Source organism: Suncus etruscus, chromosome 4 (assembly GCF_024139225.1).
Source record: "Suncus etruscus isolate mSunEtr1 chromosome 4, mSunEtr1.pri.cur, whole genome shotgun sequence".
NCBI classification, from domain to species: Eukaryota; Metazoa; Chordata; class Mammalia; order Eulipotyphla; family Soricidae; genus Suncus; species Suncus etruscus.
The window spans coordinates 146,223,995-146,239,968 of record NC_064851.1 but is presented as its reverse complement, the minus strand read 5'-3'; the positions used below and the strand labels follow the sequence as shown (position 1 = coordinate 146,239,968).

The window sequence follows — 15,974 nt, the reverse complement described above, 5'->3', positions numbered from 1 at the left end:
ATGGTCCTCCAAACCAGGAGTGATTTCTGAGCGCATAGCCAGGAGTGACCCCTGAGTGTCACCAGGTGTGGCTCATAAACCAACCCTTCCCCCCCCAAAAAAGAAAGAGCAAACAAAAAAAAAAAATGGTGTGGAGGTCATTCTTGGTGGTCCTTGGGCAGCAGTACTTGAGAGCCACCAGAGTGATACCCAGGGCATCGAACTCGGGCTGTACACAGATGAAACACTTCTGTTCTAAAACCTGACCAACAGCTATGGCCTTTAGGACCTTTCCTCACAGCAGAAAGGAAGCAGACAGAGTGTACTTACTGCATGCTGGAAGTCCATGGACATGCCCATGCTCAACTCCACCTGGTCAGCAGAAACATTCATCTTTTTACATAGCTCCTCCCGGAGTGACAGCAACACCTGGGGGAAGGCCAAGGATAAGCTGGTTTCACTCTCTCTGGGAGGATGCTTGCAAAGGCCTGAAAGGAATACCTCAGACAAAGATGTTTTAAGACCTGTCAGACAGGCAGAGAAGTTACTGACAGGGGGTTGAACAAACTTTCACACTTTCATGAAAAGCATTTCATGGAGCGGAAGAAAGAGGTGGTGTCCTTTCAAGACTTCATGTTAGTTAGGTCTGAACTGAGTTAACACAGGTTGGTGGAGGAGTTCCTTATTTATGAGAAGAGCAGAGGGATGGTTTGGTAACATCTGGCTGACAACTCCTGGGCTTTCTCTGATATTTACTGCCAGTTTTGCACCATCATTTCACTATGATATTCTTCAACTTGGGAGACTGGGAGCCATTCTCCATACTTGTCCCCCCAATACCTGGAAGTCTGGATTTGGTCCTTGACTAAAGTCATGCCCGAAACTTCCTATGGTCATCAGCCCCACAAATTCCAGGTTTGGGCACTTGGCGTTTATGTGTTCCACCACGGCGACTGTCTCTGAGGGCAGAAGGCCATGTTTACCTTTGCAAAAAGAAACAAGTTACTGTTATCAAAATGCTGTGGGGCCGGAGAGATAGCACAGCGGCACAGTGGCGTTTGCCTTGCAAACAGCCAACCCAGGACCTAAGGTGGTTGGTTCAAATCCCGGTGTCCCATATGGTCCTCCGTGCCTGCCAGGAGTTATTTCTGAGCAGATAGCCAGGAGTAACCCCTGAGCATCGCTGGGTGTGGGTCCCCCCATCCCCCCCAAAAAAACAAAAACAAAAAAAAATGCTATAAATGGTTGTAGGAAAGCTCAGGTTTTTTGTTTTTGGCCACACTTGGTGATGCTCAGGTCTTACTCCTGGCTCTGCACTCAGGAGTCACTCCTGGCAAGGCTCAGGGGACCATTTGGAATGTTAGGGATCAAACCTGGGTTGGCTGTGTACAAGGCAAATGCCTGACTGGCTTTGCCATTCTTTTCATACCTCACTTATCAAAGGAAGATGCTAAGAACATCCACTTCAAACTAGGCCAAATTACAGATAATAACCAAGAAATGACAAAACAGGTTTAATCTGGAGTCAATTCTACATGTACTTAGTGATAATGTATACAATCACTACATACATTTATAACATATATTCATAGTGTGTGGTATATACACTATATACAGTTATAATAGAGGTGATGCAAACAGAAGAGCTGCTAAAATGTTTTGAATGCTATGTGCCAAGTTCTAAGATCTTTTCATTTAATAGCTCTAAGAAGTACACTCTATTCCAAAGGCGAGGGAACTGAAGTGCAGGGAATTGAAGGATCTTTTCCAAGATCGCACAACTAAAAATCCTGGAACTGGAATTTGAACCCTGGGAGCCTACCTCCCATGACCTATGTGGAAAACCTATGCCTGTATTGCATCCCCTCAGCTCAGACTCATGGATACTAGTGACAGTAACTTCTGACAGTTACAAACTTACTCTTATTCTTGGCCACACCTGGCAATGCTTAAGGGCTATTCCCGGCTCTGTGCTCAGGAGCAACCCGACTGTGCGACCCACATGTGGTGCTGGGGACTCTGAATGCAGTTGGCTGCATGTAAGACAAGTGCCTTACCTCCTGGACAATTCCGCCGGCCCATAAACACTTATTCAGAAAACAGCTAACAAGTAAGACCTGCAGGCTTCATTGTCAACAGCTTTATCTGCATTATCATATTCAATCCTCATAAAACCCTCTAAATTATTGCCAAAGAAACAAAGAGGGCAAGAAATCTAACCAACATAGTCATAAAGCTGCAAAGTGATGGCGCTCAAAGCCAAGATCTGTCTAATCTCAAAGTCAAGGCTCCTGTTGGTTCTGATGCTGGTAATCCAAGCCCCTAAGACACTCACTGGTTACAGTGCTTAAGGGATTTTTCTTGGTCTTTCTCCCAATGTGATGCTGACTAATGTCATTTATTGGGGTGGAGAGATAGCGCAATGGTCTGAACACAAGCTTTGCGAGCCGTAGGCTTGGTTTCAGTTCCCAGCAATGCATGCAGTTTCCTAAGCACGGCCAGGAAAAACTCCTGATCCAAGCACAGAGCCAGGAGTAAGAAGGGCACTGCTGGGTGTGGCCCCAAGTCACAACACAAAGCCTAAGAAGTATTAGGTAGCAGCTGGTTTGTGTAGGCCCACAGATATAATAAAAATAGAAAAGTTACTATTATGGAGCCAGAGAGATAGCACAGCGGTGGGGAGTTTGGATCTGCCTTGCACACAGCAGATCCGGGATGGACGGTGGTTCAAGCCCCAGCATTCCATATGGTCCCCCATGCCTGCCAAGAGCAATTTCTGAGAGCAGAGCCAGATGTAACCCCAGAGCACACCGGGTATGACCAGAAACAAAACAAAACAAAAACGTCACTGTTATACATATGATCTTTAAATATTTCAGTAGTGATGATGACTTTTAGGAATTTCTAGGAGATTGAAGTCACAATTTCTTTCGGTTTTCTCATTCTCCTGACCTCTATGAATTAAGGACTAACAAATCACCATATATTAAAGACTCATGTCTGACTTGGCTTACATGTCATTGTACCACTGAAATCACACATAAATGGCTTGCTTTAAGGTCTGAGGTTTCTTTCTATGACCTTTACTTAGTCTTTGCTATTCTTTCTGAGCTTCATCCATTCCCAGAGCTGAAAGAGGTACAATTTAACCCTGAACACTTACTCTCCTCTCCACTGGTGTTGACCTGGACCATGACTTTGAGCCTCTCAGGAGCACCTTTCTTCTGCCAAGAACTGTTCACTTTGTCAGCCAACTTCATGGAATCCACAGTTTCCAGCATGAAGAGATTCGGGACAGCTGGAATGAGAAAAAATCAAAGCGATGCCTCTACTTATCTGACTGCAGCAAGAAATATATAACAAATCCTTTCTTTGGGAATGCTAGAAAAATAATTTACTAGGAACAGAGGCAGAGAGGTAAGTCTCAGTTTTACTAAGACCTATCTGACACTTTGATTAGACATTGAATGTCACTCCATCTTCAAATCCGCTATATCAAACATCAGCTTAACCTTCATTGTCTCACCAAAAAAGGACTAAGAAAGAAGGACACTAGCATAATATGGAAAGGCAAAGCATATCCTAGGAGCTTCAAGGCACTGAGCATTGCAGTGATTCCTAATTGTAGGCTTCATCTGATTAGATTTCAGTAAAAATTTAGGGAAACAGGCCAAGGAGACAAATAAAAGGGGAGCATGGGAAAGTGAGATACAAAAAGGATAGCACAAAGTTTTGTTTTGTGTGAATGAGGTACAAGATTTGTTCCTAAACCCAAACAACAAAAAGAACAGCTTGTGGAGGCCAAAGTGCTTTTTTGGGATGTATGACACCACCATGCTTTCAAATATTCTAAAACAGGGGAGTTCTTATTGAACAAGGACATCAGGATGACCACATTCTGAAAGCTATGTGAGATAAATAATGCGAACTATCAAAAGTATCTTCTTTTGGGGTTGGAGAGATAGCACAATGGTAGGGCATTTGCCTTGCATGCAGCCAATCCAGGACAGATGATGGTTCGAATCCCAGCATCCCATATGGTTCCCCGAGCCTGTCAGGAGCGATTTCTGAGTGCATAACCAGGAGTAACCTGAGTGCTGCCAGGTGTGACCCCCTAAAAAGTATCTTCTTTTCTAAAGTAAACATTAGTTTTGCTCCAAGACAAGACAGATGCAACATTAGTAATTTACTTTCGCTAAACTTGGACATATTCCAGGTAATATGCTAATCACTTCATATACACCATTTTTTTTTTTTTTTTTGGCTTTTTGGGCCACACCTGGTGATGCTCAGGGGTTACTCCTGGCTATACGCTCAGAAGTCGCTCCTGGCTTGGGGGACCATATGGGATGTCGGGGGATTGAACCGCGGTCCGTCCTAGGCTAGCGCTGGCAAGGCAGACACCTTACCTCTAGCGCCACCACGCCAGCCCCATATGCACCATTTCCTTTTGGTCTTCATCATGCTTCACAGAGCATTACTATATCCATTTTACAGTTGGGGAAACAGCCTCAGAAAGATCAACTTTATTCAAGTTCAGAAAATTAACAAATATTGCTGTGACCTGAAGCAAACCTACCTACTCCATGTCTTTTTTTATTTTTGGGGTACAGTGACTGGACCCAGGTTTTTTTTCATGAAAAAGTGCTCAGGGCAGGGTGCTTGCCTTGCATGTGGCTGACCCAGGTTTGAGTCCCAGTACTTCATACCCTGAGCCCTGCTAAGAGTGATCCCTGAGTATAAAGCCAGAGTAAGCCATGAACATTACTGTGGATCCCAAACTAAAATGACAAAAATATTACAATGTTTAAAGAGAGACTCTATCCTAGACTTTGTCCTATGACCTGTACAAATACCAAGATCTCTAATTACAGAGGAATGATTTGTCATCCACAACTGAGCAGAACATTTTCTGGTACCATAAAAAGACCTTGGGGTTCAATAATGAGCATGTTTGGAGCCGGTAGTTGTTCCCATAGCAGTATGCTTCAAGTGTGGAGAAACCCTGCATCTTTTAGGCCCAGGGAATTCCCTTTCTAATTTCCCCAATACTTATTGTTCTTATGCAAAAACAAAAATAAAAACACCTTGCCACACCAGCCCTCCTTCCTCTTTTTCTTTCTTTCTTGTTGTTGTTGTTGTTTATTGTGGCTGTTGTGTTTTGTCATTGCTTGTTTTCTTTTTTCCCTTTCTTCTTTTAAATTGATATTGATAGCTCCTAGACAGACGCCTCCCAGCTTTCTTTTTTTTTTTCCTTTCCCCAACAGAACCACAGAACTAATCATTTTGTTTTGTCTCATAAATTGAGAGAAGAAAAAAAAAGTGGATGGTACCAGGAGCAAATAGTCACATGAACATTGAGTAGAAATAAAAAATGATCAGACCTAAATACAACAGAATCAAGAAACAACAAGTTATATACAAAAAGAACCTGTTACACTAGCAGTCCAGGGGGCAAAGGAGGAAGGTATGGGCTGCATGCTGGGAACAGGGGTGGAGGGAGGACAACACTGGTGGTGGGAATGGCCCTAGTTCATTGTCACTATGTACCTTAAAGATAATTGTGGGGGCCAGAGAGATAGCATGGAGGTAAGGCATTTACCTTTCATGCAGAAGGTCATCGGTTCAAATTCCGGTGGCCCATATGGTCCCCCATGCCTGCCAGGAGCAATTTCTGAGCACGGAGCCAGGAAAAACCCCTGAGCACTGCCGAGTGTGACCCAACAACCACACACCCACACACACACACAAGGCCCCAGGTAATCTGTATTTATCAGACAGGTGATCTAGAGACCAGGGACCCAACAACCACACACACACACACACACACACACACACACACACACACACACACACACACACACACACACACACACAAGGCCCCAGGTAATCTGTATTTATCAGACAGGTGATCTAGAGACCAGGGACCCAACAACCACACACACACACACACACACACACACACACACACACACACACACACACACACACACACACACACACAAGGCCCCAGGTAATCTGTATTTATCAGATAGGTGATCTAGAGAAGTGTTGGAAAAGAAATTATGGGAGCAAAAAAAATCAATCCAAACAGGCCAGGTGAAAGACAACATGGATAAGGACAGTGAAAGGTATTATATATACACATTATATATATATATATATATATATATATATATATATATATATATATATATATATATATATATATATATATATATATATATAAGTTAATTGTGAAAACTTGTAATTCACACGGTCACAATAAAAATAAAAGAAACCAACACATTTATGTATGTACGTATGTTTGGGGGGTCACACCTGGAGGAGCTCAGGGGTTACTCCTGGCTCTGCACTCAGAAATCACTCCTGGCAGGCACAGGGGACCACATGGGATGCTAGGATTCAAACCACTGTTCTTTCTGGGTCAGTTGCATGCAAGGCTCTACCGCTGTGCTATCTCTCTGGCCCCTATATATACATATATACATACATACATACATGCACATACATATATATATATTCTTGATGTAAAAAACAAAGTAAAAATATAAAAGTATATGCAACAAAAAGTCAAAGCCTTGACCCCAGAGTCTAATAATCTTTAGGTTTTTGTAATTTTGTGGGGGTGGGTAGAATGTTTGCGCTACACTCAGTGGTGCTCAGTACTTGGAGACAATATGGGATGTTGGAGATTAAACCCAGATTAGCTGCTTGCAAAGCAAATTCCCTATCTGGCCACCAACATATCCTTTGGGATGAGAATTCTTTCTGATCTATTTTACAAACTGTCTCATACATATATACAAATAAAAGTTGTTTTATATTAAAGCAAAATAGTTTTTTTTGGCGGGGGGGGGGGGGGTCACACCCAGCAGGCAGCACTCAGGGGTTACTCCTGGTTCTATGCTCAGAAATCCCCTCTGGCAGGCACAGGGGATCATATGGGATGCCGGGATTCGAACTACTGTCCTTCTGCATGAAAGGCAAACGCCTAATCTTCATGCTATCGCTCTGGCCTATAGCAAAAATAGTTTTTTTTTTTTTGTTTTTGGGCCACACCCGGCGTTGCTCAGGGGTTACTCCTGGCTGTCTGCTCAGAAATAGCTCTTGGCAGGCATGGGGGACTATATGGGACACCGGGATTCGAACCAACCACCTTTGGTCCTGGATCGGCTGCTTGCAAGGCAAACGCCACTGTGCTATCTCTCCGGGCCCAGCAAAAATAGTTTTTATTGAAAAAAAGTTTTAGAGAAATGTGAGGGGAGATAAAGAGAAACACATGTTCAAGAGAAAATAGTTCTCCAGAGTGGAAAAAGACAAAGTCTAACTTTTATGATTTTTCTGTTTAATTTTACAGCACACATATTGAATCACATGATCTATGAGTTGGTTTTTCCAAGGAACACAATTGAAAATTTTGCCACAGCCACTGCCGTATTCTACATAACAGGTGATCACAGTGAACTACCCTCTAGATGTCTGGACGGATTATTTCCTTTTTTTTTTTTTTAGCTATTAAAGCAACGTTTTAGAACTGGGACTCTGTTCATATATGTAGGAATTACTAGAGATACACAAGTTCTAGAATTAAAATGACTAGTTATGAAAAAGTACAATTTAAATGTCAATTATTACCAACTTAAAACATCCAAGTCATTTTAGAAGTTTCTTGGCAAAACATTGAAGCACTGATTTACAATTCAGGACACTGAATATTAGCAGTCTTTTCTAGTTTTGTTTTGTGGCTATATCTGACAATTCTAGGGGTTACTCCTGGCAGTGTTTGGGAAATCATGAATCAAAACCCAGGGACTCATATATAAAAGACAAGCATTCTATTCCTGAGCCACATTCCTTACTCTCTTTTTATAGTTTTTTTTTGTTTGTTTGTTTTTTTGGGTCACACCTGGTGGTGCTCAGGGGTTACTTCTGGCTTTACGCTCAGAAATTGCTCCTGGCAGGCATGGGGGACAATATGGGATGCCGGGATTCGAACCACTGTCCTTTTGCATGCGAGGCAAACGTCCTACCTCCATGCTATCTCTCCAGCTCCTCTTTTTATAGTTTTATAAACCTGATATAAAGTGAACTTTTATTATCATATTTTACATCTCTCTAACTACAGTTGAGTAATGTTATTTCTGGCTTTTTACAGAGTAAAAAAAATCACAGCCTTTCATGTATTCTAGACACTCACTTCCTCTTTTTTATATTTTTTTGGGGAGGAGACTCTTCCCCAACAATGCTTATGTGGATATAGGAGACCAACTCCCAGCTCAGTGCTTGGAAGGCCGCTCAGGGGACCTTGCAGTGCTAGGTCCTAAGGCTTCTATATTCAGCCCTTTGAGCTCTATCTCCCTGGTCCACTCCTTTTAAAAATATTATTTTTCTAGTGAGAAATATTTTCTCTCAGTCTGTGCTTCCCTTTTGGTTTAAAGTAGACAAAACTTTAATCTTTTGTGTAATCAAGCCCCCTCCCGCCTTTTAGTTTTTGGGTCATATCCAGCTGTGCTGAGCTAACTCTTTTTTTTTTTTTTTTTTGTTTTTGGGCCACACCCTGTGACGCTCAGGGGTTACTCCTGGCTATGCGCTCAGAAGTTGCTCCTGGCTTCTTGGGGGACCATATGGGACGCCGGGGGATCGAACCGCGGTCCGTCCTAGGCTAGCGCAGGCAAGGCAGGCAGGCACCTTACCTCCAGCGCCACCGCCCGGCCCCGAGCTAACTCTTTTTTTCTTCACTCAGATATCATCATAGTGGGCTTGTGGGACCATATGGGAAGTTGGGATGAATCTGGGTCTGCCACACATGCAAGGCAAGAACCTTCTTTTGTGGTTTCCAGATCTAGCATTTTTGTTTTTGTTTTTGAGCCACACCCAGCGTCACTCAAGGGTTATTCCTGGCAGGCTGGGGGAGCATATGGGATGCCGGGAATCGAACCCAGGTCTGTCCTGGTCAGCCACATGCAAGGCAAATGCCCTACCGCTGTGCAATCTCTCTGGCCCCTGTGTTTTTTTTGGTAGACCTAGTGTTTTAAGTTTTTCCCTAGTCTGAGAAAATAAAAAATGTTTTCCTATATTTTCTTCTAATGCCTTTATAGTTTTGATTTTCAAGATAAGCTTCTTTGACTGGAATATATACTGTGTGTAAGGGAATCTAATTATTTCTTAAATAAATGACTGATTGTCCAGCTGTTATTTGGTAAGTACAAATAGTGCTACCATTTCCTTCATATACATTATGAAATAGCTTTTGAAAATAACACACTAGACTCCTGCTTCTGGGTGGAATTCAGGAATCTGGAACAATAAATATAACACATAAGAAAACAATGGGGGGGGGGCCAGAGAGATAGCACAGCAGTAGGGTGTTTGCCTTGCACACAGCCACCCCAGGATGGACAGTGGTTTGAATCCTGGCATCCCATATGGTCCCCTGAGCTTGCCAGGAGTGATTTCTGAACGTAGAGCCAGGAGTAACCCCTGAGCGATGCTGGGTATGACCCCAAAAAACAAAACAAAAGAAACAAAAGAAAACAATGGGTTTTAAGAACTGGGTATGGTACAATGAAAGTCACTGATCCTTAGGTGAGAAAGCTGAGATGAGTTCCACAAGAGCCCCAGCATATTGTTCAAGAAGTTTCTAGGATGTGGTAGCAGGAAGGGGAATATGGGCAGAGTGTGGTAGACTGAACTATGATGAGCTGAAAATCTGAATGCTTAAACGACAGGAAAAAATGCTGTAGAGCATATGCTCACCCTGTTGAAGTATTCTGCTGCCTCTCCCATGGATCTTAGGTTTCTTTCTTTCTTTCTTTTTTTTTTTTTTTGATCTTAGGTTTCTTAATACCTTAGGTTTCCTAGATAGATATATTACCCCACAAAAGCTAAAACAAGATTGAAACATATCAAAATGAAAAACTTTTGTAATATAAAACAATACTATCAAAAAGGTAAACACAAGGGTTAGTGGGGCCAGAGAGATAGCATGAAGGTAGGGTGTTTGCCTTGCATGCAGGAGGACTGTGATTCGAATTCCGGCATCCCATATGGTTCCCCTGAGCCTGCCAGGATCGATTGCTGAGTGTGGAGCCAGGAGTAACCCCTGATTGCTGCCGGGTGTGACCCAAAAACCAAAAAAAAAAATGGTTAGAGTGATAGAGTAAAGCAAATAGGAACAAGTAGGGCACTTGCTTTGCACTTGGTCAATTTGGGTTCAATCCCCTGCCCCTGCAAATAGTTCCCTGAGCCCTGAGCCAGGAGTGATCCTTGAATTCGAATTCATGAATGAGCCCTGAGCACAGCTGGGTGTGGTCTAATCTTGGGGGGTACGGGTGGGGGAGAAGAGAAGCCCAAGAATTAAGATTTTTCTAAATGGCAAAAATAAATGGTAAATTAGGAATATTTAAAATTTTGTTCCCTTGGGCCAGAGTGAGAACACAGTGGTAGAGCGTTTGCCTTGCACGTATCTAACCCTGGATGGACCCCAGTTTGATCCTGGCATCCCATATGGTCCCCTGAGCCTGCCAGGAGCGACTTCCGAGCTCAGAGCCAGGAGTAACACCTGAGCACTGCAGAATGTGATCCAAAAACCAAAATAAATACATAAATAAATAAATAAATTGTTCCCTCACCCATAGAAAGTAATCATAAATGATACAACAGTAATGGGGGAAATTTCCTCTGCAAATTTAGTTTTTTCTTACCCATCAGTTTGTTGACATTTTGTTTCTGTAGGTGTCCAATAAAGTGCCATTTAATGTCTGGACATGAAGACAGAATCTGAAGAGGAAACATGTTTATTGTAGATTTTATAAAAACAATGCCAGCTCTCTAACCTTTCATAACTATGCAATAAATTACTTTTATCATTTTCAGCTAGGTTCCTAATGATACCTTGAGGAAAGTTTAAGGTTCCTGTCTTTTTCTCATCCTCTTTTCCATCAACTCTTTCTACCTTTCAGATAGCACCCACTAAAAATGAACTGACTAAAGCTTTATCTTTCAAAAGGATCTAAGATTATAATAAGCCCTAATAATCACACAGGAGAAAATGACAGTTTTAATAAAGAAAGAGATCTAGCTAGAAACTATCTGGGTTGCTAAGCGAAAGCTGACATATCTACTGACAGCCTAACTTCCTGCTTTAATACAACCATAAAACGAGGATCAAATTTTCCAATTAAGAGCCAAGAATTAGAGACTTGCTCCTGAGCCCATGTTCCTCTGTGCCTACCTATCTTTATGTCTCTTTGCTAACTTGTCTGCTTTTTTCAAGTTTTTCTTGAACACATATTCCTTGCCCTTGCCCACACCTAAGTAAGTTTTGTTTAATAAAAGCTATCTTGCTCCACACATACATAAAAAAGCCAAGAATTAGAGAAATTTAGATATCCACTCACTTTAGGATTTGATGCTTTTTCTAGCAGTTCTTGAACCTAAAGAGTAAAACAGAAGTCAGAAGACACTTTAAAAAACAATTTAAAAAATGCTTTTTTGAGGCCAAAGAGATAGCATGGAGGTAAGGCGTTTGCCTTTCATGCAGAAGGTCAGTGGTTTGAATCCCGGCATCCCATATGGTCCCCTGTATCTGCCAGGAGTGATTTCTGAGCGTAGAGCCAGGAGTAATCCCTGAGCACTGCTAGGGGTTTTTGGGTGGCTGGGACATCCAAGTGTGCGTGCGTGCGTGCGTGCGTGTGTGTGTGTGTGTGTGTGTGTGTGTGTATTTTGCAGGGACTGAATTTGCGGCCTAGTATGTGCTCGCCACAATCCCTAACAAAAGGATCCTTACATAGTTCTCCCCAAAAGTACGCTGGCCATGTCCATAGGCCTCGATCACCATATCTGCAGGTTTGGTTTTGCTGACAGCTACTAGCCGGGGCTGGATGGCTGGGAGATCCTGTCAAGGCAAAGAGGCACAGAGTTAATATTTCAGGAATGTCAGATAGGTCATGTAGAATAGTTTTATTTATTTATTTTTGTGCCACACCCAGTGACTCTCAGGGGTTACTCCTGGATATATGCTCAGAAATCACTTCTGGCTTGGGGGACCATATGGATGCCAGGGGATCGAACTGCGGTCCATCCGAGGTTAGCATGTGCAAAGCAGACAACCTACTGCTTGCGCCACTGCTCCAGCCTCAATAAATAGATTAGTTTTTAAAGGGTAACACCTAGCACCTCCAGGGCTGGCAGAGCCTTGCAGGTCCTAAATGAGGTGCTAGGGATCAAGTCTGGGTTGGTCTCATGAAAAGCAAATACACTGGCTGCTGCCTTATTGCTCTAGTCTCTAAGAATCTTAAGAATTTTTTTGGTTTTTGGGTTATACCCAGTGGTGCTCAGGGGTTACTCTTGGCTCTGCACTCAGAAATTGCTCCTGGAAGATTTGGGGGACCATATGCGATGCCAGGAATAGAACTTGGGTCTGTCCACAGTTGGCTGTGTGCAAGGCAAATGCCTTACCCCTGTGCTAATGCTCTGGCCCTAAGAACTGTTTTTTGTTTTTGGGTCACACCCAGAGGCTCTTAGGGGTTATTCCTGACTCTGTGTTCAAAAGTTGCTCCTGGCAGGCTCAAGGGACCATATGGGATGCTGGGATTCAAACCACCGTCTGTCCTGGGTTGGCCGTGTGCAGGCAAACGCCTTATCGCTGTGCTATTGCTCCAGCCCCAAAGAACCTATTTTTTAAGAAACTCTACAGATAAATCTCCCAATACCTAGATTGAAAGTTCAAAAATCCCTAGAAGTAAACTGCTGGGTATGGCTCAAAAACAAACAAAACAACAACAAAAGAAAGTAGCATTATCAACCTTTTATGAGATCATGTCATAACTGTTTTGCTTTTGTATTACTATTGACGGGACTAGGAGGCCCACCAGTGAAGCCAAGGATAGAACTTGGGATGGCCAAGGCAGGCACTTGGCCTGCAGTACTTTCTTTGCTTTTTGTTTTGTTTTTGGGCCATGCCTGGAAATGCTCAGGGACTTGTGAAGGGGGGAATATATATGGGATGGTGGGAGTAGGGGGGATAAAACCTGAGTAACCCCTACTTTTTCTTTTTGTTTTTGGACGACACCCGGCAGTGTTTAGGGGTTACTACTGGCTCTACACTCAGAAATCGCTCCTGGCAGGCTCGGGGGATCATATGGGATGCTGGGATTCGAACCACCGTCCTACTGCATGCAAGGCAAATGCCTTACCTCCATGCTATCTCTCAGGCCCCCCTACTTTTTCTTAGAGCATCAGATGATTTATTTTTTTCCTGGTTTGTTCTGGGTCACACCCAGACGTGCTCAGGGCTTACTTCTGTCTCTGTGCTCCTGGTGGGGGATCAAACCTAGTTTTACTATGTACAAGGCAAATAAGTGCCCTACTCTTTTTACTATCGCTCTGGACCTTGGGTTGTTTTCTTGAATAGTCTGATTAAAGACTGTCTAGGCCAGCATTGCAGTTGCCACCTAGTCAATGATTTATGAGAGAAACCTTTAACCTCTCTCTCAGTCTGTTGGACCTCACTTTTTAGCCAAAAAGTCTCTAAAAGGGGGCAGATATTGACTTTGGGGCTAATGACATTTTAAGGGGAATGACTGACACTGACACTGACACTGACACACACACACACACACACACGACATTTTAAGGGGAATGACACACACACACACTAATGACATTTTAAAGGGAATGACACGCACACATATACACATATAAGGAAAACAAAAAACTCCCCTTAAACTGCTCGGGATGGGATGTCAGTTCTCTCTCTCCTGTCCAGAAAGTGCAATCTTCCCCGGGGTCCCCCAAAGTCCGGCCTGCGCCCCCTTTCCTCTCTGGGTGGAGCACACATTTGCAGAGCATCTGCCATCAGGTGCCGCCACGCACGTGACCGTGCCAGGCAGCTCCTGCGGGACTCGCTCGGCCCCCCAGCAGCCTCCGGGCCCGAGAGACAAGACCAGACAAGGCAGCAGTGGCCCCAACACCCCCGCCCCGTCTCACCCGCGGCCGCCGCGCCACCGCCTGCTGCATGCGCTCGTTCACCGCCCGCAGCGCGACCCCCAAGCCGAGCTCCGCCGACATGCCGCCGGCTCGCCGCCACATCCCCCGGGGGCCCGCGGCCGACTCCAGACCCCCGCGCGCGGCGTTTTCCGGTCCCGCCCAGTCACGACTCGCCGCGGACCAATCAGCGCTCGGCGGCTGCGCGGCCTCGCCCAATCGCCGCGCGGGTAGAGCTAGAGGCCCGCCCCCTCTCGGCGGCCATCTTGGGAAGGTCTTCTCGGGAGGCCCGCAGTGAGGTCCGCGGGTGCTGCTGACACCACCTGCCAGCTTGCCTGTTCCTGGACTTCAGAGATGAAATTTCTTTGGGTAGCCTTAAAGGCGGGCAGAGCAGGAGCGATGGCTTTCGTAGCATACAGTGATTCTTGTGCTAAACCAGGGGAAAGGAAAACTAAAGCTAGAGGGCTGGATTCAAAAAGGTGTGACTTAACTTCTAGACCTGGGAGTGTTGGTAGACATGTGGGATCCACTTAATTGAGAAATGACCCAATGGGGACTGAAAAATAAAACATCTTACTAGCCATATAGTCATTTAAATAAGATTTCAACATGCAACTGTTGAGGCAGAATAGATGGGAGGAAGGAGGGCTCTGGGATTCAGCTTTTGGGGTACAATAAAACCTAAGAAATGGCCCACCCCTGAAGTGACCCAAGGGATGGTGCATGAAGATCACATCCTGTGAGATATGACTCCTGAGCTCATTGGAGATGGCGAAACTGAAGCATAATCCAGATAAGGGCGTGCTCCTCTCTGAAAGGAGAAGCTACAGGACTTAGGTTGTAATGAAATTATGCAAGGCCTTCCCTGTGACTAACCTCCTCCCAGCAGCCCTTCCACACTTATTTTGTGTGCTTTCTCCTGCCTGTGTTCTCTTGGTCACATCTCACTATTTCTTTCCCGTTCCCTTGCATATCTTTAAATTTCTTTTAACAAAACATTTTGACTTCATTTTGCCTCTTCCTCTTCTGTATAAGGAGAGGGACCTGAATGGGACCTCATGTTGCAGGCAGATAGGGGGCTCTGATAATGTATTTTAGGGAAATAATAGAATGTAAGGTTGCCTAACCCAGAAGTAGCCCAAAGGGAGAAAGTTCTGATTCTTTTGAAATACAGGTCTCGAGTTCATTGAAGAAAAACTGAGATACCATCTACATGCAGAAACACAAGACCCTATGCAGAGGATGGACCCCCCTTCCCCCTCAGTAAAGCTACAGGAGAGGCTCAGAGCGATAGCACAGCAGATGGACACTTGTCTTGCACACAGCTGACCCGGGTTCGATCCCTGGCATCCCACATGGTCCCCAGAGCCTGCCAGGAGAAATTTCTGAGTGAAGAGCCAGGAGTAACCAACCCCTGAACTCGACTGTGTGGCCCGAAAACAAAAACAAAAAGAAGCTATAGGAGAGTCTATGCAATTATGAAGACCATCGACTTCACAAGGGATGAGATTATGAAAAGATCATCAACAGAGCAAGGTTTTCCTGTGACAACATCAGGATTAATTTGCTTCTTTTTGCTTTTGGGCCACCCAGCAGTTCTTTATTTCTGGTGAGCTCAGAAGAACCATAGTGAAATGTCAGGGATGGAACCTGGGTCTACTGCAAGGCAAGGAAGGGGCTTACCAACTATACTATCTGAGTCAGCACCAGGTGTAGGTGTGTGTGTGTGTGTGTGTGTGTGTGTGTGTGTATGCACACAAATATATACATATACATACACACACACACACACACACACACAAACCTCCAGGAAAATTGGAGGAATTGTATAAAAGCTTATATTGAAAGCCATTTAGGTTTTTTTTTTTTTTTTTTTTGTCACACCCGGTGGTGCTCAGGGGCTACTCCTGGCTGTCTGCTCAGAAATAGCTTCTGGCAGGCACGGGGGACCATATGGGACACCGGGATTCGAACCAACTACCTTTGGTCCTGAATCGGCTGCTTGC

General features: G+C 44.2%; 1 protein-coding gene across 2 annotated transcripts in view; it reads right to left on the bottom strand.

Moving 5' to 3' along the window:
• PLPBP (pyridoxal phosphate binding protein) overlaps window positions 1-14,094 on the bottom strand; it is a 261,670-nt gene extending 247,576 nt beyond the window's left edge. For both annotated transcript variants that reach the window (XR_007494851.1, XM_049771882.1), the window contains exons 1-7: window positions 13,972-14,094; window positions 11,771-11,878; window positions 11,382-11,417; window positions 10,686-10,761; window positions 3,143-3,277; window positions 820-962; window positions 310-408 (exon numbers count right to left, since the gene is read on the bottom strand). Coding sequence is in view for 1 of the 2 variants with exons in the window: in XM_049771882.1 (XP_049627839.1) it covers window positions 310-408; window positions 820-962; window positions 3,143-3,277; window positions 10,686-10,761; window positions 11,382-11,417; window positions 11,771-11,878; window positions 13,972-14,073 (699 nt within the window). In the remaining variant the exon portion in view is untranslated. The remainder of the gene's footprint in view (window positions 1-309; window positions 409-819; window positions 963-3,142; window positions 3,278-10,685; window positions 10,762-11,381; window positions 11,418-11,770; window positions 11,879-13,971) is intronic.
• Window positions 14,095-15,974: the final 1,880 nt, after the last annotated feature.